The sequence below is a fragment of the Oncorhynchus masou genome, chromosome 32, assembly GCF_036934945.1.
Source record: "Oncorhynchus masou masou isolate Uvic2021 chromosome 32, UVic_Omas_1.1, whole genome shotgun sequence".
NCBI classification, from domain to species: domain Eukaryota; kingdom Metazoa; phylum Chordata; class Actinopteri; order Salmoniformes; family Salmonidae; genus Oncorhynchus; species Oncorhynchus masou.
Genome location: NC_088243.1, coordinates 34,156,944 through 34,178,534, shown reverse-complemented (window position 1 = coordinate 34,178,534; position 21,591 = coordinate 34,156,944). Strand labels below are relative to the sequence as shown.

Sequence of the window (21,591 nt, the reverse complement as noted above, 5' to 3'; positions counted from 1 at the left end):
ACTCCAGCCACTTTAATAATGGGAATTGATGGGAAATGATGTAAATATATCACTAGCCACTTTAAACAATGCTACCTTATATAATGTTTACATATCCTACATTATTCATCTCATATGCATACGTATATACTGTACTCTATATCATCGACTGCATCCTTATGTAATAAATGTTTTACTAGCCACTTTAACTATGCCACTTTGTTTACATACTCATCTCATATGTATATACTGTACTCGATACCATCTACTGTATCTTGCCTATGCTGCTCTGTACCATCACTCATTCATATATCCTTATGTACATATTCTTTATCCCCTTACACTGTGTATAAGACAGTAGTTTAGGAATTGTTAGTTAGATTACTTGTTGGTTATTACTGCATTGTCGGAACTAGAAGCACAAGCATTTCGCTACACTCGCATTAACATCTGCTAACCATGTGTATGTGACAAATAAAATTTGATTTTGATTTTTGATTTTTTGATTTTGAGTAGCAGAAATAACAGTCTATGTCTAGGGTGGCTGGAGTCTTTGACAATTTTTAGGGTCTTCCTCTGACACTGCCTGGTATAGAGGTCCTGTTCGTACTACCCTCTGTAGTGCCTTGCGGTCGGAGGCAGAGCAGTTGCCATACCAGGCAGTGATGCAACCAGTCAGGATGCTCTCGATGGTGCAGCTGTAGAACCTTTTAAGGATCTGATGCCAAATATTTTCAGTCTCCTGAGGGGGAATAGGTTTTGTCATACCCACTTCACAAATGTCTTGGTGTGCTTGGACCATGTTATTTTTTTGGTGATGAGGACACCAAGGAACTTGAAGCTCTCAACCTGCTCCACTGCAGTCCCGACGATGAGAATGGAGGCGTGCTCTATCCTCTTTTTCCTGTAGTCCACAATCATCTGCTTTGTCTTGATCACTTTGAGGGAGAGGTTGTTGTCCTGGCACCACACGGCCAGGTCTCTGACCTCCTCCCTATAGGCTGTCTCGTCGTTGCCGGTGACTATGTCCACTACTGTTGTGTCATCGGCAACCTTAATGATGGTGTTGGAGTCGTGCCTGGCCGTGCAGTCATGAGTGAACAGGGTGTATAGGAGGGGACTGAGCACGCACCTCTGAGGGGCCCCTGTGTTGAGGATCAGCGTGGTGCATGTGTTGTTACCTACCCTTACGACCTTGGGGCGGCCCGTCAGGAAGTCCAGGATCCAGTTGCAGAGCGAGGTGTTTTGTTTCAGGGTCCTTAGCTTATTGAGGGCACTATGGTGTTGAACACTGAGCTGTAGTCAATGAATAGCATTCTCACATAGGTGTTCCTTTTGTCCAGGTAGGAAAGGGCCGTGTGTAGTGCAATAGAAATTGCATCATCTGTGGATCTGTTGGGGCGATATGCAAATTGGAGTGGGTCTAGGGTTTCTGGGATAATGGTGTTGATGTGAGCCATGACCAGCCTTTCAAAGCACTTCATGGCTCCAGACGTGAGTGCTTCGGGTCGGTAGTCATTTAGGCAGATTACCTTAGTGTTCTTGGGCACAGGGACTATGGTGGTCTGCTTAAAACATGTTGGTATTACAGACTCGGACAGGGAGAGGTTGAAAATGTCAGTGAAGACACTTGCCAGTTGGTCAGCGCATGCTCACCATAATAATCCATCTGGCCCTGCGACCTTAAAGGTCTTACTCACATCGGCTGCGGAGAGCGTGATCACACAGTCTTCCAGAACAGCTGATTCTCTCATGCATGTTTCAGTGTTATTTGCCTTGAAGCGAGCATAGAAGTAATCTGGTAGGCTCGTGTCACTGGGCAGCTCGCGGCGGTGCTTCCCTTTGGAGTCTGTAATGGTTTGCAAGCCCTGCCACATCCGACGAGCGTCAGAGCCGGTGTAGGACGATTCAATCTTAGTCCTGTATTGACACTTTTCCTGTTTGATGGTTCGTCGGAGTGCATAGCGGGATATCTTATAAGCTTCCGGGTTAGAGTCCCGCTCCTTGAAAGCGGCAGCTCTAGCCTTTAGCTCAGTGTAGATGTTGCCTGTAATCCATGGTTTCTGGTTAGGGTTTGTACGTACGGTCACTGTGGGTACGACGTCATCGATGCACTTATTGATGAAGCCAATGACTGATGTGGTGTACTCCTCAATGCCATTGGAGGAATCCCGGAACATATTCCAGTCTGTGCTAGCAAAACAGTCCTGTAGCTTAGCGTCTGCTTCATCTGACCACTTTTTATTGATCTCGTCACTGGTGCTTCCTGCTTTAATTTTTGCTTGTAAGCAGGAATCAGGAGGATAGAATTATGGTCAGATTTGCCAAATGGAGGACGAGGGAGAGCTTTGAATGTGTCTCTGTGTGTGGAGTAAAGGTGGTCCAGAGTTTTTTCCCTCTGGTTGCACATTTAACATGCAGATAGAAATTTGGTGCAACGGATTTAAGTTTCCCTGCATTAAAGTCCCCGGCTACTTGGAGTGCCGCCTCTGGGTGAGCGTTTTTCTTGTTTGCTTATGGCGGAATACAGCTAATTCAATGCTGTCTTAGTGCCAGCCTCTGACTGTGGTGGTATGTAAACAGCTACGAAAAATACAAATGAAAACTCTCTAGGTAGATAGTGTGGTCTACAGCTTATCATGAGACACTCTACCTCAGGCGAGCAATAGCTCGAGACTTCCTTAGATATCGTGCACCAGCTGTTATTTACAAAAATACACAGTCCTCCGCCCCTTGTCTTACCAGACGCCGCTGTTCTATCCTGCCGGTGCAGCATGTAACCAGCCAATACTTTTGACAGGGCCCTGGTCAAAAGAAGTGCACTATAACGGCAATAGCGTCATATTTGTGAATCAGACAAAGGGATGCAGGGGACATTTTCCATGTTTACCTGTGTGCCTCATCTCCAATCTCCATTGTGGAGAAGCCCTAAAGTTTGCCTGGAGACAGCAATTAAAGTTTACATAGGCTGAGTTGTAGATCACACACCAAGATAAAGGTAGTGGTTATCCAGGAAAATGAGATATGACATAATGAGACGTAACAACAATAGAGTTCAGCATACTTGACAGTCCTAAGCAAACAGCTGGAGGCAGGGCTTTCTCCTAGAGCTCAATTTTTATGGAATGGTCTGCTTACCCATGTGAGAGACACAGACTCGGTCTCCACCTTTAAGTCTTTATTGAAGACTCATCTCTTCGGTAGGTTCTATGATTGAGTGTAGTCTGGCCCAGGAGTGTGAAGGTGAACGGAAAGGCACTGGAGCAACGAACCGCCCTTGCTGTCTCTGCCTAGCCGGTTCCCCTCTCTCCACTGGTATCCTATTACAGGGGCTGAGTCACTGGCTTACTGGTGCTCTTCCATGCAGTCCCTAGGAGGGGTTTGTCACTTGAGTGGGTTGAGTCACTGACGTGGTCTTCCTGTCTGGGTTGGTGCCCCCCCTTGGGTTGTGCCGTGGCGGAGATCTTTGTGTGCTATATTCGGCCTTGTCTCAGGATGGTAAGTTGGTGGTTGAAGATATCCCTCTAGTTGTGTGGGGGCTGTGATTTGGCAAAGTGGGCGGGGTTATATCCTGCCTGTTTGGCCCTGTCCGGGGATATCATCGGATGGGGTCACCTCCTGTCTCAGGGGCGAGGGTCAGTCTGTTATATCTGGAGTATTTCTCCAGTGTCCTGTGTGAATTTAAGTATGCTCTCTCTAATCCTCTTTCTATCTTTCTTTCTCTCTCTCGGGGGACCTGAGCCCTAGCACCATGCCTCAGGACTGTCGAAACGTTGGTATTAAATTTTTGCATCTGAGCTCCTAGAGTGTGCGGCTCTCTTTTATTTCTATGCCTCAGGACTACCTGGCATGATGACTCCTTGCTGTCCCCAGTCCACCTGGCCGTGATGCTGCTCCAGTTTCAACTGTTCTACCTGCGGCTATGGAACCCTGACCTGTTCACCGGACGTGCTACCTGTCCCAGATCTGCTGTTTTCAACTCTCTAGAGACAGCAGGAGCGGTAGAGATACTCTCAATGATCGGCTATGAAAAGCCAACTAACATTTACTCCTGAGGTGCTGACCTGTTGCACCCTCAACAACTACTGTGATAACTATTATTTGACCATGCTGGTAATTTATGAACATTTGAACATATTGGCCATGTTCTGTTATGATCTCCACCCGGCACAGCCAGAAGCCCCTCTCATAGCCTGGTTCCTCTCTAGGTTTCTTCCTAGGTTTTGGCCTTTCTAGGGAGTTTTTCCTAGCCACCGTGCTTCTACACTTGCATTGCTTGCTGTTTGGGGTTTTAGGCTGGGTTTCTGTACAGCACTTTGAGATATCAGCTGATGTAAGAAGGGCTATATAAATACATTTGATTTGATTTGGATTTGATTTGAAAGGAAGAGACAATGGAGTTCAGGCTACTTGACCGGAAGAGATAATGGAGTTCAGCTTCCTTGACAGGAAGAGATAATAGAGTTCAGCTTCCTTGACAGGAAGAGATAATAGAGTTCAGCTTCCTTGACAGGAAGAGATAAGAGTTCAGCTTCCTTGACAGGAAGAGATAATAGAGTTCAGCTTCCTTGACAGGAAGAGATAAGAGTTCAGCTTCCTTGACAGGAAGAGATAATAGAGTTCAGCTTCCTTGACAGGAAGAGATAATAGAGTTCAGCATACCTGACAGGAAGAGATAATAGAGTTCAGCCTACTTGACAGGAAGAAACAATAGAGTTCAGACTACTTGATGGGAAGAGATATTAGAGTTCAGCATACCTGACCGGAAGAGACAATAGAGTTCAGCCTACTTGACGGGAAGAGATAATAGAGTTCAGCCTACTTGACAGGAAGAAACAATAGAGTTCAGACTACTTGATGGGAAGAGATATTAGAGTTCAGCATACCTGACAGGAAGAGACAATAGAGTTCAGCCTACTTGACGGGAAGAGATAATAGAGTTCAGCCTACTTCACAGGAAGAAACAATAGAGTTCAGACTACTTGATGGGAAGAGATATTAGAGTTCAGCATACCTGACAGGAAGAGACAATAGAGTTCAGCCTACTTGACGGGAAGAGATAATAGAGTTCAGCCTACTTGACAGGAAGAAACAATAGAGTTATTAGAGAGATATTAGAGATATTAGAGTTCAGTATAACTGATAGGAAGAGATAAGAGTTCAGCATACTTGACAGGAAGGGATGTTGCCTAAAATTAACAGGGAAAGGTGGCAAATTGCCTGAGTGAATTTACAAATGCACCATGGGAATAAATAGATGACTTTCTCCTAATGCAATCTCAAATCTCAGTGTGTTGTTCAAATATTCCTCCAAAATGAATGCATTTCATTGCTACATTTTTTCGCTCCAGCCTCCATCACCTGACCAAAATGACGTACACTAATGGAGAATCCCAATTGGGCAAAAGTCTGTCCTCTCATCAACTCCTCCGTCCTCCTCTCCTCAGTAACTAGTAACCTGGATACCGATAAGTAGTCGAGTGGTCAAGGAGAGCGTAAATTCATTAGTAGGTGAACAAAGGAGTGTCCTCTCCTCGATAGCCTCCTCGCACCGAATAAGCACAAGAGTATCCTCTCGGCTCTCTATCTCAGAATCGTTTTGAAATCCACCATATCTCCTTTGAATCCTTTTATCTTGCACAACTAGTTTAATTAGTGTTTATAACTTTACAAATTATTTTGGGATTCCACTCCTGTAAAGGTCATTTGCCTGATGACGTGCAAGTGGAGAAGGAGAGTCATTTCATATAAGCGCATTTGTTTCCATGTTTCCTTTCCTTGGCTCCTCGATTACCTTGGACCTTTTTCAAAGTGTCGAGGAGAGGACAGAGAGGAGGTGAACAAAACCAATTGGGATTCTCCCTAAGTCAAATTTGAAAAAGATACTCATTGCCACAGACGTTAATTCAGTGTCTATTCCACGTTGGTTCAACGTCATTCTGTTGAAATGGCGTGGGAAAAAACGTTGATTCAACCAGTTTGTGCCCAGTTGGTAAGGAGATATTTAATTGGGCAAAAGTCTGTATCAGTATCAGCTAACAACATCATACGTTAGAGCAATCTGGTTCCCGACAGATGATTATGTACAACACAACCATTAGTAGATGCATGCAACTTCCGAGCATGGGAACATGACCATCATGTGGTCAGCTGATACGTAAAATACCTAGCCAGGGGTTGTAAGATCTTGCATGGGTCAGCAACGCCTGGGCAGAGGAACGCGCCCGTAGAGTCTAATTTCATACAGAGTGCATTTGTTTCCCCATTTCCTCTCCTCGCCTCCGGTCCTAGATTACCTTTGACCTTTTTCTAAAGCAGGCGAGGAGAAGACGGAAGAGAGGCGATAGGAGTTGAGCAAAACCAATTGAGATTCTCCCATAGATTTTATGGGTTGCAATGAGAAACATCATCAATCACACGACTATTTGAAGGGAAAGAAAAAGATCATGGCAACAGACTTGAAACAACATTGCTGGATAAAGAGAACGAAGTAGCATCAAAAGTTCTCAATATCACTCTGTACTACAGATAAATAGTGTAAGTTATTTCTTAACAAAATGAAGTATCCTATAATATGCCTACCCATATGTCAGGAATGGTCCATACAATGACTTTGTATTTAAACCAACTGGGCTCACTCTCTAGTCTCCAGCCAAGGTTTACACCCATTCCAGTGTTACTCATGATGTAGGCCTAAGGCTTGGCAGTCCATCAAAATGAGTTAAAAGATTTGCGAGAGCCCAGATACAGGCAGGTTTGCATGTATATATTGTATAAATTCAGGTAATAACTCCAGATGTAGCCCCCAGTGGTCGTGAGATGGTCATGAATTGAGTAAGCCTTTTTTCAAGTGATCAATTTCTTATATAATGCATAATGGCTCCCTCCTCTGGACACATGCTGAACAACATCATTAAACCCCATCATTGCCTTGTCACCAGGTGTCGCTCTATACAAGAGGATAGTCAGGTCAGGGGCCTGTAGCCCCAGAGAAGCACAGGTTCAATCGGGATTCCATACGGCGAAACACTCCCAACAACGCATTGCTCTAACAAAATACTGTATGTAATTGATATCATTTCAATAAAGATTTTGATCTCTCAAACTGAGGTGGTGGAACAGGGTTATAATCCGTGGTGGGAAAAGTACTCAATTGTAAAAGTAAAGATAATTAGCTCAACAGAGAAATACTCATGTAAAAATGAAAATCACCTAGTAAAATACTACCTGAGTAAAAGTCTAATAGTATCTGGTTTTAAATGCACTTAAGTACAGTGATGTAAAAAGTACTATATTAAAAGTTCAAAGTAAATTCTATTAATCAAATTCCTTATATCAAGCTAACCAGATTGCACAATTTTCCAACACTCAGACATAATTTACAAGCGCTGTATTTGTGTTTAAGTGATTCTGCCAAATCAGAGGCAGAAGGGTTGACAATGCGTTATATTAATAGCTGTGTGAATAGAATCATATTGCTGCCCTGCCTGAACTTTTGGGTGTCAGGGAAAATGTATGAGTAAAGAGTACATATTTTCTGTAGGAATGTAGTGGAGTATAAGTTGTCAAAAATATAAATAGTAAATAAGTACAGATATCCCCCACCCCCCCCAAAAAAACTACTTAAGTACTCAAAGTACATTTTACTGAATGACTTTAATAAGAAGATGGCACTGATAGACATGGCAGCTCTGTTTCTAGCTCCTACACCACTGGTTGTAATGTCCTTTATTATGTTTTTCATCTTTAGCTAAATAATATGCCTCTGTGAGGATGGCTTATATTGCACACAATATATATAGTTATATATTGTGAATATATGTATGTTTCATGACACATTAAATGACTGAAATGTATATATTTTTCCACACAGCAGATATTACAATTGACCCTCTTCACGTACCCTTTGTCTATGCACTTACACAAGCACGTTTTTGATGACCTTTTTATTTTCTCGTGTGTATTTCTTTTATATGACTTAGTATTACTGCATTGTTGAGGAGGACTTGCAAGTAAGCATTTCACGTGACAAAAACCCATTCATTTTTTTCATGTAACAAAGGATCATGGAGATGGACGTCTGTCTTCGCGACGTCCTCATGTCTGCTTGTATTTGTAATAGACCAGCTTTGCTCAAGAGATTCACTGCACTTATCGTCTTCTTCTCATTTCCTTCTCCATGCCAGGTGTCCACCGGTATAAGACCAGACAAGCAAACAAACAACACAACAGCAAACCACCTCACAGACAAGATTTGTCTGGGCTTTGGGAGAGATGCCAAGAGATGTTGTTTGCACCATGGGCCAGTTCCATTTCAGTGTGATGACAGAGGAACCCTCTCAGGACAGGACAGGCCTTGAGTGACTTCTGGGTGATACAACTGCCTCAACTATATCACAGAGCACCACGAGCCCCAATACACTTTGTTATAGCCCTAGTCTTTATCTAAGCTAATCAGAAATATCTTTAAGAGGATAGTAGCATTTCACTGCCATTCAGAAGTCTTCCTCTCAGGACAGACTGTGTTGTAGCTCTAGCATCCTTCCATCCTGCCACGCGCCATCTGATTAGCCAGTCCATTAACGACATAGTGTGAAGAAACTTGAAACACTCAAATACTTGTTTAAAAAATGTGTTGGATATAGAGTCTATTATAAACCATCCAAAATATACTAAGGCACCCTTACCAGACAGCCTAGGAAACCAAAGAGCACCTAACCATATGAACTACTAGTACTCTGATATCACAAACATGTTTTAAGTTGGTTAGATTCCATGAGACATTGTATAAACCGACAAATAAACGGACATAGCTACCATGCTTATTTCAAAGTTGTAGTTATGTAGTCTTTGAACATTCCCTATGTGTTTGTTTATTCTGTCCTTCCTGGAGGACAAAAGTCCATGTCTCCAATCTCTAATGCAATCTCACAGCCTACAGTATTTATTTCCCCCATCTTTTTCCCACATTAAGGCCCAGGTGAGAATTGAAAGCAACGACTCGGGTCATTTACACCTTTGCGTATGTGTATTAGGGACAAAGGTGTTTTAAAAATGGCAAGTGGCTGACAAGATCAATTTTCAATTCCTCTGTCTCTTTACCAGTCATGGCAGTAGCATACTGTAAGTGGCCATTTTCCCTAAAGGCTAATAAAGTAGCATGTAAGTTAGAGAAGAGATAATCAATTAGGATTCATAACATGGGTTTGTCACTAAAGTCAGGTTTCCACTATGCAATGCCAGAAGCAATATCTTACCATTGGAGTCAGAAGAATGCAAAAGAACGCAAAAGAGTGCACGTCCAGGTTTACTTCTTGATATACTACAGTATCATGACTGTGGAGGATGACACCAGTTTAATGTCTATTATGATTTTGAGATGACTGCAGGAAATAATGTCAGGAAGGATTTCCTCAATGGTAGTAAATGCAGATGAAGTATATTGGAGTGTTAGATTTGCTGAGCCCAGCTGTGGCTGAAGGTTTCCCATGACCTTGCAGGGCTGCTGTGAGGGCCACACATATACCCTCCTGCAAGCAGGCACAATACGCAACCCCTGAAAGGGATGGCCATTGAACTCTCAGGCAAGTGGCAATATTTGCTCACCTGAAATACACACATCTTGCCAATTGGTGTCGGGGTGGGGAAGGGAAGGGCCCCTGGTACAGCTGCGGCCTGGAGAAAGGGCAGAGCAGGAAGTTTTGTGGGGGGCTCCCCTGCTGAGCGGCTGTTTAGCAGTGGCAGACCCATTGTGTTTTATGTGAGGCAGGGCCATATTTGTTCCAAGCTGCAGGAGGCTGATGAGGTGCTAATCTGTTGAGTGGCCGTGTCATTGGGCCTCCTTTGCCAATGGCCTGTTAGCTGTCAGGGCCTGTATAAAAGGCCACATTTACGGGCTCCACAAGACTCTGCCAAGGGTGTTCATGGGTAAGCAAACACAGATTGGACACTTATGTTGCTGGGTCGGCAGGGAGGCTTTATCGCCGAGCTCCTGGAGTGACTCGTAGGGAGATCTCTTTGAGCCCTCTTCATTACATAGCCGGCCCCCGCAATGTTCCTCAGTAAACACTACAAAAGACCCATATACACATCTACATATGGATTGCTACCGGAAAATACAGGAAGGATGCTGGACTACTCCTGAACACACAGTACCAGTCAAAAGTTAACACACCTACACATTACAGGTTTTTTCTTCAGTTTTTCTGTTTTCTACATTGTAGAATAATAGTGAAAACTATGAAATAACATATATGGAATGATGTAGTAACCCAAAAAGTTTTTAAAAATCAAAATACTGTATATTTTATAGTTGAGATTCTTCACCCTTTGCCTTGATGACAGCTTTGCACACTATTGGCATTCTCTTAGCATTCTCTCAAACAGCTTCATGAGGTAGTCAGCTGGAATGCATTTCCATTAACAGGTGTGTTTTGTTAAAAGTTAAATTGTGGAATTTCTTTCCTTCTTAATGCGTTTGAGGCAATCAGTTGTGTTGTGACAAGGTGAGGGTGGTATACAGAAGATAGCCCTATTTGGTAAAATACCAAGTTCATGTTATGGCAAGAACAGCTCAAATAAACAAAGAGAAATGACAGTCCATCATAACTTTAAGACATGAAGGTCAGTCAATATGGAAAATGTCAAGAACTTTGAAAGTTTCTTCAAGTGCATTCGCAAAAACCATCAAGCGCTATGATGAAACTGGCTCTCGTGAGGACCACCACAGGAAAGGAAGGCCCAGAGTTACCTCTGCTGTAGAGGTTAAGTTCATTAGAGTTACCAGCCTCAGAAATTGCAGCCCAAATAAATGCTTCACAGAGTTCAAGTAACAGACGCATCTCAATATCAACTGTTCAGAGGAGACCGTGTGAATCAGGCTTCATGGTCGAATTACGGCAAAGAAACCACAACTAAAGGACACCAATAAGAAGAAGAGTCTTGTTTGGGCCAAGAAACACAAGCAATGGACATTAGACTGGTGGAAATCTGTCCTTTAGTCTAATGAGTACAAATTTGAGATTTTTGGTTCTAACCACCATGTCTTTGTGTCTTCCCACTGTGAAGCATGGAAGAGGAGGTGCGGAAGTGCTTTGCTGGTGACACTGTCTGTGATTTTATTTAGAATTCAAGGCACACTTAACGAGCATGGCTACCACCATCCCATCTGGATTTCACTTTTTTCAATTTTTATTTAACTAGGCAAGTCAGTTAAGAACAAATTCTTATTTACAATTACGGCCTAACCTCAGCCAAACCTGGATGACGCTGGGCCAATTGTGCGCTGCCCTATGGTACTCCCAATCACAGCCAGATGTGATACAGCCTGGAATCGAACCAGGGACTGTAATGACACTTCTTGCACTGAGATGCAGTGCCTTAGACTGCTGCACCACTTGGGTGTGGGACTATGACTTGTTTTTCAACAGGACAATGACCCAAAACACACCAAGAAGGAGAGTGATGGAGTGCTACTTTGAAGAATCTAAAATCTAAAATATATTTTGATTTGTTGAACACTTTTTTTGGTTACTACATGATTCCATATGTGTTATTATATAGTATTCATTTCCTCACTATTATTCCACAATGTAGAGTAAAAATAAAGAAAAACCCTTGAATGAGTAGGTGTGTCCAAACTTTTGACTAGTACTGTATATCATCTTTTCATTTCACCTTATTCTGTTAACTCACGCACATGACTTATACACAGAGGTAGCCCGGTGTGGCTGTAGAAATGCATTTCTGCCTCTGAGGTAGTGGGATCTAGTGGGGGGCCAAATGAAAGGCTCTGCCTCTCTGGTGGCAGGCTCAGGTCAGCCGTGGCTGTGTCATAGATAATCCCAAACATGACGTTTTCCATCAGCCTGGAATAGAGAGAGGACAGATGCAGATATGGGACTGGTGGAAATGGTCAAATGCCATCAGATGTATAACCAAATATTTTCTAAAGGCCCTGATGTTTCTCAGCTTCAGCTCAATGGATTTCAAGATCTCAAGTCGCTGTGATGATTACAATAATCTTTTATGTTTCAGACTATCAAAATGTCTGCATGTGGTGAATCATATGATCCCCAACTATTCCCTATGCATGTATGTAGGTGTTAGCGGCTTTTGGAGAAATCCCTTGATAATGTTTACCATTAGATGGGCCATTAACTGTTGGATTCATTTCCAATCAGCCCTCCTGGTTGGTGCCTGTTTTCTGAGACCATGTCAGGTGAGTGCGAAGGACATTAGCTGACTGATTATCAGGGTTGGTTGGAGTGACATTAGACACAGTTCTTCCCTTGGGATCACACCAAGTTAATTAGCATAGCACTACTTTGCCTCATGTGTAATTGCCTTCTGTCTGTGATTAAATGTGTATTGACATTGCAGTTCACTTCTAATGAATAACAATGGATAATTGGGCAATATTAAATATTTTGCCCAATACACATCCGTTCAGATGGTTTAACATAACATAACCAGACCTGGAGCACTATGCAAATGTGTTGTGTCCAAGCTACTGTACAATATGTTAGCAAAAATAGAGGCTCATAGACAAAGATAAGAATTGTTCAGTAACTAACTTCACAAATAATGCTCCCCACATTATACACTGAGTGTACAAAACATTAGGAACACCTGCTCTTTCCATGACATAGACTGACCAGGTGAATTCAGGTGAAAAATATGATCCCTTATTGATGTCACCTGTTAAATCCACTTCAATCAGTGTAGATGAAGGGGAGGAGACAGGTTAAAGAAGGATTGTTAAGCCTTGAGACAAATCAGACTTGGATTGTGTATGTGTGCTTTCGACACCTTGTAGAGTCCATGCCCCGATGAATTGAGGCTGTTCTGAGAGGATAGGGGGGTGCAACTCACTATTAGGAAGGTGTTCCTAATGTTTTGTACACTCTTTGTAGTTCTTGTTGTATTATGTCCTTGTATTACTGTAAGTCCTTTTCTCTTAACCTTTTTGTGATGCCATCTGATGTTAGCCACTCTCAAGATGTTGGGTCCCATGATATCTCCTCCTGTGGTCCACTGGGTAGACAAACACCAAGTTGGATCGATACAGATCATCACTCAGCTTAGGCCTCCTTTCTACATGACAAGAGAAAAGTAGCACAAATGAAATTGCCAGGCCCTGGATACAGCGCACATAAAACGTAGGCTATTGCGTGGCATTCCCGAGCGCATTCCTCTCAATATCCAAAGGTGCGTATTTGAGGAAATCCTTAGGCCATTTGTGCCCGTGTTTGCCCCAGGACCCAGTGGGGTGAGTCGGTGTAATAACTGCTGCCCCCTCCCTCTGAATCACATCACTATGGCTGTCCTGCCTATTTATTTAGCCGGGTTGTGTGCCTTCCCAGTCTAGTCGCTTTTCAGATTCATTTCCAGGTAAACACACTGTGGCAAGCCGCAAACCTGCAGCCAACAAGCGTTGTCACAGCTGTGGCAGATAATGGGAAGTCCAAACTCCGGGCCTGTTCTGGAATGTTTACTGTCACCACAGGCACTTGGCAGCAAACATTTTTCTATCGCTTTCCGAAGAAAGTGGCTCACTTTATTAATTTTATTTTTACGAATCACAAGCTTAACTTATTGACCCCAGTGTTTTGTATGAGGTAAGGCAACAAAAACTCGAAAAGGGGGAAACGGGGGAAACTAGTTTGCTGAACTGAAGCAGCACAGTGGCAAGAAATCCTACTCTGAAAGCGGAGCTTGAAGCAACACATTTCTGCCAACAACTTCTGGGTGTTTGAAGGAATGTTAGATGGTCCTACCTTTCTCACAGAGCAGAGAGGAGCACACCCAGTTTCCATCCCCCAGCACAGCTCTGTTTCCAAGTACCTCTTAGGATGACCCTGAGGCGAAGGGGATCCAGAGAACTAGGCTTTGTGATATGATGGCGTGATATGATGACGTGATAGGATGACAAGATATGATTATGTAATTGAAGGTGTGTTGTAATAGCACAACCAGGTGTCAGACTGTCACCTTTCCATTGGTCCACAAGGGAATCTCTAGTGTGGTAAGGACTGGAGTGTTCAACTACGGTCCGTTAGGGCCACAGTATTTGAAAACGGCCTTTGAAGGCCGGAGCTGTGCACCTGTGGGTGAGAGACCTAAATTCATATTCAATGTTTCATTCATGGGGGCAGACAAGAAATACATGTAGCCTATCCCCCAAGAGCTGCCATATCCCCTTAGCTTCCAGTACCTGGTATGAATATCAAATTGGCTGAGAATAGAAGCCAAAATCTCCATAAAATCAAAGCATAAAGTGCCCTGATGTGAAGCTGACCATCCAGTACCATCCAGGACCCTGAACCATAAAGATCCAACACCATGCAGTTTGCAGAGTCCCTAGTGAGACTGGCCATGTAACATATTGTACAACCAGTATTCCTCTTGTATGGTGGCAGAAAGGTGAGAACCAGCTAGCGGGATATTGCACTGCAATGCCAGCGCTGAAGTATTATAGCACAACCCCTTCTGAAAAAGGTGAAAGAAAAGTGGGATATCCTTTTCTGTCACCCATTGGACAAATATTTATTGCACTCATCTCCATCTCACACATGACAAAGGATTGATGCATATGCAAGTTTGTTAAAATGGTCTACATCCATTGTTGCAGGCAGAGGTCTGGCCCAGAGGCCATTTTAGCTGTTATATATAAAATAATGATATAAAAATATTGATGTCTAATGTTTGTAGACAAATTATGAGATTAGGATAAGTTGACTATTTTATTATTGATTGATTTATTTGTTATATGTTGTATGGTGCTGTTTTGTACTGATTATTGTGGTTGCCTTGTGTTTAGTCTGTATTGTGTTTTCCATCAGGGACCAGGTTGGAAACAAGTGAATTTTGCTGTAACGTGTTATCCCCTGTGTTTTATTCAGTGCATATTTTTTCCATCAATATGGACATAATAACGTTATATTATAGTTTTTGTTTTTATAGTAATGAACAAATGTGTGAAGACATGTGGAGGGGATACGCTGGTTAACAATTAACTCCGGAATTAGCTAAATATTTTACAAGAACATTGGTCATATTGTCATTTATAGCATGTTTTTTTTAAGAACATTACTTTGTGATAGTATGGCCAGTCACATTTTACCATATTTATGTACTGTTGGGAAAGAGGTCAATGACCTATAGTTGTCATGGACACAATGTATTCAGAACTCAACACTCTTATAAAAAAGGTTTCCAAAATGGTTCTTTGGCTGTCCCCATACGAAACCCTTTTTGGTTCCAGGTAAAACCTTTTTTGGTTCCAGGCAGGTAGCCTAGTGGTTAGAGCAGTGGGCCAGTAACAGAATGACTGCTCGATGAAATCCCCAAGCTGACATGGTAAAAAAATATGTTTTTTTACCCCTGAACAAGGCAGTTAACCCACTGTTCCTAGGCCGTCATTGTAAATAAGAATTTGTTCTTAACTGACCTGCCTAGTTAAATAAAGGTCAAATAAAAAAATAAACTTTTGGGTTCTGTGTAGAACCCTATGTGGAAAGGGTTCTACCTTGACCCAAAAAGGGTTTTTCAAAGGTTTATCCTATGAGGACCTGCAGCCTAAGAACCCTTCTAGGTTCTAGATAGCACCTGAAGTGATCCAACAACGTCAGCATGAATATTGCAATGCTCAGCTTTTTAAAACATTGTAATGCAAAAAAATAATATATTTTTTTATAAGAACAATACATTTCAATGTCTATACCATGACGATTTCGGCATATATTACAGCCTCTAAATAAATGGAAGTAACTGTGTTGAATGTGTAGGCTATGTGGTCCTTAGACACACCAAGGGGTGGTCATCATCTCATTTCCAAGTTAAGCAGACAGTCTGTTGTCCCCTCGTCAACACCGAATGGTTTACTCTCCTTTACTAATGGGTTTCACCGATAGTTATGCTCTTACATCTATATGCAGTCAAATAGATGTTCAACCAACGGCACGTGGCTGGCACCATTCTGTGTCCTCACTTTGATCCGGTAAATAAGATAGGAAGTTATTCTATAGGCTAGTTGATTAATTAATGTAACGATAGGCTATAGAGATTTTAGAGGGTGTTGTTTTCTGTACGTAGTCTAATGCACCACGAACAATTATTGTTGGACAAATATAACCAAGAGAGGGCGCTGAAACGTAAATGTTCCTCTAATTGTTCTCGCGCACAACACTAATACATTATCACAAAAACATATAAATAATTCTAAATAATAAGGAAACCTTAGGACATAGCCATTATTATTATGTTTTATGAAATCTGTAGTGAACAAAACATGGAACATGTTATAACTGATTAGGCCGATTTGTCATTTATCTGCCATGATTTTACATGTTTATTTTTCATATTTGTTGTACTTTATTTTAATTTTATAATTTCAAATAGGCCATTCCCTATTCCCTAGGCTACACCAAAATGTAAATTCGTTAGTGGCTGGATTGATTTTATTCTAGCCTAAATCATTCTTACTTTTTTTCCTAAACCCTATCAGCCGACATCGAGGCAATCCGTTAAATCGTCAGTGCTCAAACACATTGAATAAACTTTACTTTGTTTAAGGTATCTAGCGCGTGTCCTGGGAAATCAATAGTCCACACCTTGACACACACGCGCGTTCACGGACGAAACGTTCTCTTTACTATTTTAGTCCACACATTCAATAGCAATACAAGCTACCAAGTGAATATTACCTTGAAATTGTCAAATGCAAAAACGTGGCAATATGTTTTGATATAGGCTACATATTAGGGCCGTATGTTGTTATTGCTTGCAATTGAGGTTGAAAATATCAATATTATTCTTAAGGGGACAATAATATACGTTTTTACCGTAAAACTGGTTGTGAAACCTGAATTGCTTAGGCTACGAATGATTCAGACTAATGGATCAAACTTAAACTAAATAATTTCTCTATCACTTTACCAAAGCTATATGAAATTGGGTGGCTTAAGATGGAGTAGACTTCGATAAGATCGAGTAGACTAATGAAATAGTACATTACCTCGACAAATACTCAACTAAATCTAGGTCCTTGGTGGTAGGGAAGAAAAACAATTAAGATGCATTTAAATTCCTTTTTCAAGCAACGTCTGAAAAGAACATCACAAGAGAAATAACGCATGATAAAAAAGAAGCGCCAAAACAGCAATTAACCCCCCCCCCCCTTTCTGAAATTCAATAAGATTATAATGAATATTTTTATATGAGACTGTTATTTTTATTCAGCGCAGGTGTACAATAGGGGGGCAAGTCGAGGAGTCTAACGCCTAGGTGTGAGGAGATTATTCAAATAGGGCAAGTGAAGAAGTAGGGATTGGAGGCTCGCCTGGCGCACAGAGCTATATCATAGCGTTTACAGCCAGCTCGGAACGTCATTTGAACTCCGGTCATCATCAGACGCTTTTCAGCGCCCGTGGGCACGGCTGGCTGAAAGACACACATGCGCCAGTCCTTGACTAAGGATCCTACCAACGACCCGAATACCCCGTGGTCCCAAATCACCGTTTGTTAGAGCGCGTTTTGCCATTTCTTCTGCGGAGAAACGGTTTGACAACTATTCGGAACTTCCATGATGCTTGGAGCAGTTAAAATGGAAGGACACGAACACACAGACTGGAGCACCTACTACGGAGAGCCCGAGGTGGGTACCTTAAATATTTTTTTTTCGTCTGCAGCCGATCCCATTTTATACAACTCAATATTAGCCCAGAGATAATATTAACTTTGTGATCAAATATTGACTTGAGGCGCCTCCAAATCCTGCCCCATCTCTACGCACGGCACTATCCTAACGAATTTGTGCTTGACATGTCGGGAAAACTTTTTACTCAGATTGTAATTCCATATGTCTACATTTATCTTTACAAAATCATACATAGTTGTGTCATTTTACCCAATGAGCAAACATTTGTTTAACCGTTTTGATTGGTGAATGATGAATTCAAATATTTGTGTTGCATGTTCTATAATATTGTCCACACACTAGAACAATTTAATCAATTTTCTCTTTGTATTTAAGCTGATTACCTGACGTAAGATATGGTGACAATTCTTCGTTTTTACTTCCTTGATGTAGGCTAGACATTTAAGCTATTGGTCACATCATCGAGTGAAATTATATTTCTGTCAAGCAATTTGCTTTACCAAATTTAGCATTGGATTTCAGAAGATGGAACTGCACCGGGATTGCTTGCTTTGACATCAATTTCGATCATTTATGTTTACCATTATAATAATACTGATTATCATTGTTTTGCTGGTTGTTATAATTTTTGCTGATATATATTTGATATTATGTTATTATCATAGCTTTATTAGGTTCACTACACATGAACACTATCAACCCTTCCCGAAAATCTCAAACAGGCTAACAATACTTGTTTTCTGTCTTGCTTTCCAGTGTTACACCTCGGTTGGCAACATGAACACAGGCCTGGGCATGAACTCAATGAACACCTACATGAGCATGTCGGGCATGAGCACCACGGCCAACATGACAGCCAACCCCATGAACATGTCCTATGTCAACACGGCCATGAGTCCTTCCATGACCGGAATGTCACCGGGCACCGGAGCCATGAACGGCATGGGCGCTGGCATGACAGCCATGAGCGCCACGCTCAGCCCCAGCATGAGCCCCATGACCGCGCAGCCTCCGTCCATGAACTCCCTTACGTCCTACGCCAACATGAACGCCATGAGCCCCATGTATGGACAGTCCAGCATCAACAGATCTAGGGACCCGAAGACATACCGGAGGAGCTACACTCACGCCAAGCCCCCGTACTCTTACATTTCTCTCATCACTATGGCTATCCAACAGTCCCCCAGCAAGATGCTGACGCTGGCCGAGGTCTATCAGTGGATCATGGATCTTTTCCCGTTTTACCGACAGAACCAGCAACGCTGGCAGAACTCAATTCGCCATTCTCTATCGTTCAATGATTGTTTCCTCAAAGTGCCTAGATCTCCGGATAAGCCCGGTAAGGGCTCGTTTTGGACCCTCCACCCGGATTCGGGGAACATGTTCGAGAACGGTTGCTATCTGAGGAGGCAGAAGCGGTTTAAGTGTGACGGCCAAAAGAAGATGTGCAAGGAGTCAGGAAGGAAGACATCCGAGGGCGGCTCGAACAGCAGCTCGGAGAGTTGCAACGGCAACGAGTCCCCCCATTCCAACTCCTCCCCCAACGATCACAAAAGGTCTCTGTCAGACATGAAGTCGATCCAGGCTCTGAGTCCGGAGCACGCCGCCTCACCGGTGTCCCACTCCCAGGTGCATGGGCACCTCATGTCCCAGCATCACTCGGTCCTCGCACACGAAGCGCACCTGAAACCCGAGCATCACTACTCGTTCAACCACCCCTTCTCCATCAACAACCTCATGTCTTCGGAGCAACAGCATCACAAAATGGACCTAAAGACTTACGAGCAGGTGATGCACTATTCCGGCTACGGTTCCCCCATGGCCGGGGCGCTATCCATGGGTTCAATGGGAAAAGTGGGTTTAGATTCCTCGTCAATACCCGCTGACGCATCTTACTATCAAGGCGTCTACTCCAGGCCTATTATGAACTCCTCATAAACTCAGTCCCCAAACAGAAAACGGACTCTTTCACGCAATTTGTACATTTGTAAAATGATAGTTTGTGCATGTAGGACTATTCCATATATTTTTGACGTTTCCCACTGATTTAGTTGTCAAGTTGGTTTAGTAATTATTTTGTAAAGGGATGTTAATAATAATGTGACAAAATCTGTTCAAAATGCGACGTTAAGAATGGACCAAAAGACAATAAGCCTAGTGTAAAATGCATCTGTATAGGCCCTACCTACCGGGATTCTTAAATGAATTTAAATGCATCGTGGGAGACTGAAGTTCTTCAATCATTTGTGTAATTCTTATTTATGGCTTGTAAATGTGTGTTCTTGTAGTTGACGACAAGAACAGAATCTATATTAAAGTGTTATTTGGATTCTTTTCTGAACACAATTTTGTTATTTACACAGTTGGTCTAGGCCTTATACTCATCAATAAAATAATAGGCCTATTATTATTATTATTAGTAGTAGTAGTAGTATTAGTAGCATTGGTATTATTATTATTATTATTAGTAGTAGTAGTATTAGTAGCATTGGTATTATTATTATTATTATTAGTAGTATTAGTAGTATTAGTAGCATTAGTAGCATTAGTATTATTATTATTAGTAGTAGTAGTATTAGTAGCATTAGTATTATTATTATTAATAGTAGTAGTAGTTGTAGAAGTAGTAGTACTATTCGTATTATTAGTAGTAGTAGTAGTAGTATTAGTAGCATTGGTATTATTATTAGTAGTAGCAGTTGTAGTAGTAGTACTATTAGTATTATTATTATTAGCATTAGTAGTATTAGTAGTATTAGTAGTACTGGTATTATTATTATTATTGTTATTATTAGTTGTAGAAGTAGTAGTAGTAGAAGTAGTAGTAGTGGTAGTGGTAGTAGTAGTAGTCGTCGTAGTAGACCTAGTAATATGCTGCAGTGGAAGCATCAGATATGCCTAACATTTTAAGATGACAATATTTTTTTCAGGTCTTCACTCTTATAAAAGTGTTCCGTTGTGTCCAATAAAATAATATTTAGGAGGAGTTACATCTTTAAACACCACGAAAAAGCGCATTTTATTTGGTGAGCTGTGTGCTCATAACGATACTGATCATCTCGTTGTGTAGTGAGGATGGAGGGAAAATAAGTTTTGATCCTCTCAATGACCAAACCATTTTCGAAAACATAAAGAGCAAACTATAGGCCTATTGATAAGTGGTAAAATGTTGACAATGACAACAACAAAAAAACACTAGGTTTATGCACAATATCGAACATTTACGAATTCTTTCAAATTTTGGATTGCAGTTATTAATCTGCACCTTCATTTCCCCTGAGATAAAAAAAAGTCGTACAACTATCTTATAAGTGTTTCTTTGTGTCTCCCATGGGTGACAAGTGGACAATTCTCACTTTGGCCAAATATGTTTCATTTAATTCCATCTATCATATTGTAATATTTAAAATGTTAATGAAATTCATATAAATACTAAGTATAGCCTGCTATAGCCTACTTGAAAAATAACAGGAAGGCCCACTCACTGAATATGCTCCCAATCACTGACAACGATCTTCGTCAGGTCAAACAGAATGAATGATCCCATCCACATGATCATTAAGCAAATTATGATATAATTCATATTCACACAATTCCTACGCGAAAGAAACCAGAAAAATTGACCTATTTATCCACATGTCTCCTAGATACTTAGCAAACAACATAACGTATATTAACTAGCTGTAGGATATGTTACAAACTTTGATTCCAAGTGACAGTTGGTGAAATAGGGGTGGATGGAGGGCAGAGACAAGGATAGACGTTGGAAATGGTCACAAGCAGTCAAGCTATGCTATAGAAGTGAGGACATGCACCAAACAACAATATCCAGCTCAGCTCAACACAGGCATGTGATATCAACAACAGTTAGGGGCGGCTCAATGTCAGATAGCAGAAACAACAACAGCAATGTTAAAATGTTCTTTAAGGGATAAGGGCTCTATACAGTTATT

General features: G+C 41.7%; 1 protein-coding gene across 1 annotated transcript; it reads left to right on the top strand.

The window, feature by feature from the left end:
* Positions 1-17,384: 17,384 nt before the first annotated feature.
* On the top strand, positions 17,385-19,957 carry LOC135526980 (hepatocyte nuclear factor 3-beta). Its single transcript, XM_064955652.1, has 2 exons — positions 17,385-17,635; positions 18,395-19,957. Exons 1-2 carry the CDS (start codon positions 17,564-17,566, stop codon positions 19,574-19,576), a joined length of 1,254 nt encoding a protein of 417 aa, XP_064811724.1. The 5' UTR covers positions 17,385-17,563; the 3' UTR covers positions 19,577-19,957.
* Positions 19,958-21,591: the final 1,634 nt, after the last annotated feature.

Excerpts from the sequence above, each read along its gene's own strand:
- LOC135526980 (XM_064955652.1), top strand. The coding sequence starts at position 17,564 with ATGATGCTTGGAGCAGTTAAAATGGAAGGACACGAACACACAGACTGG. Across the intron at positions 17,636-18,394 it reads CCTACTACGGAGAGCCCGAG|TGTTACACCTCGGTTGGCAA; the intron begins GTGGGTACCTTA and ends CTTGCTTTCCAG.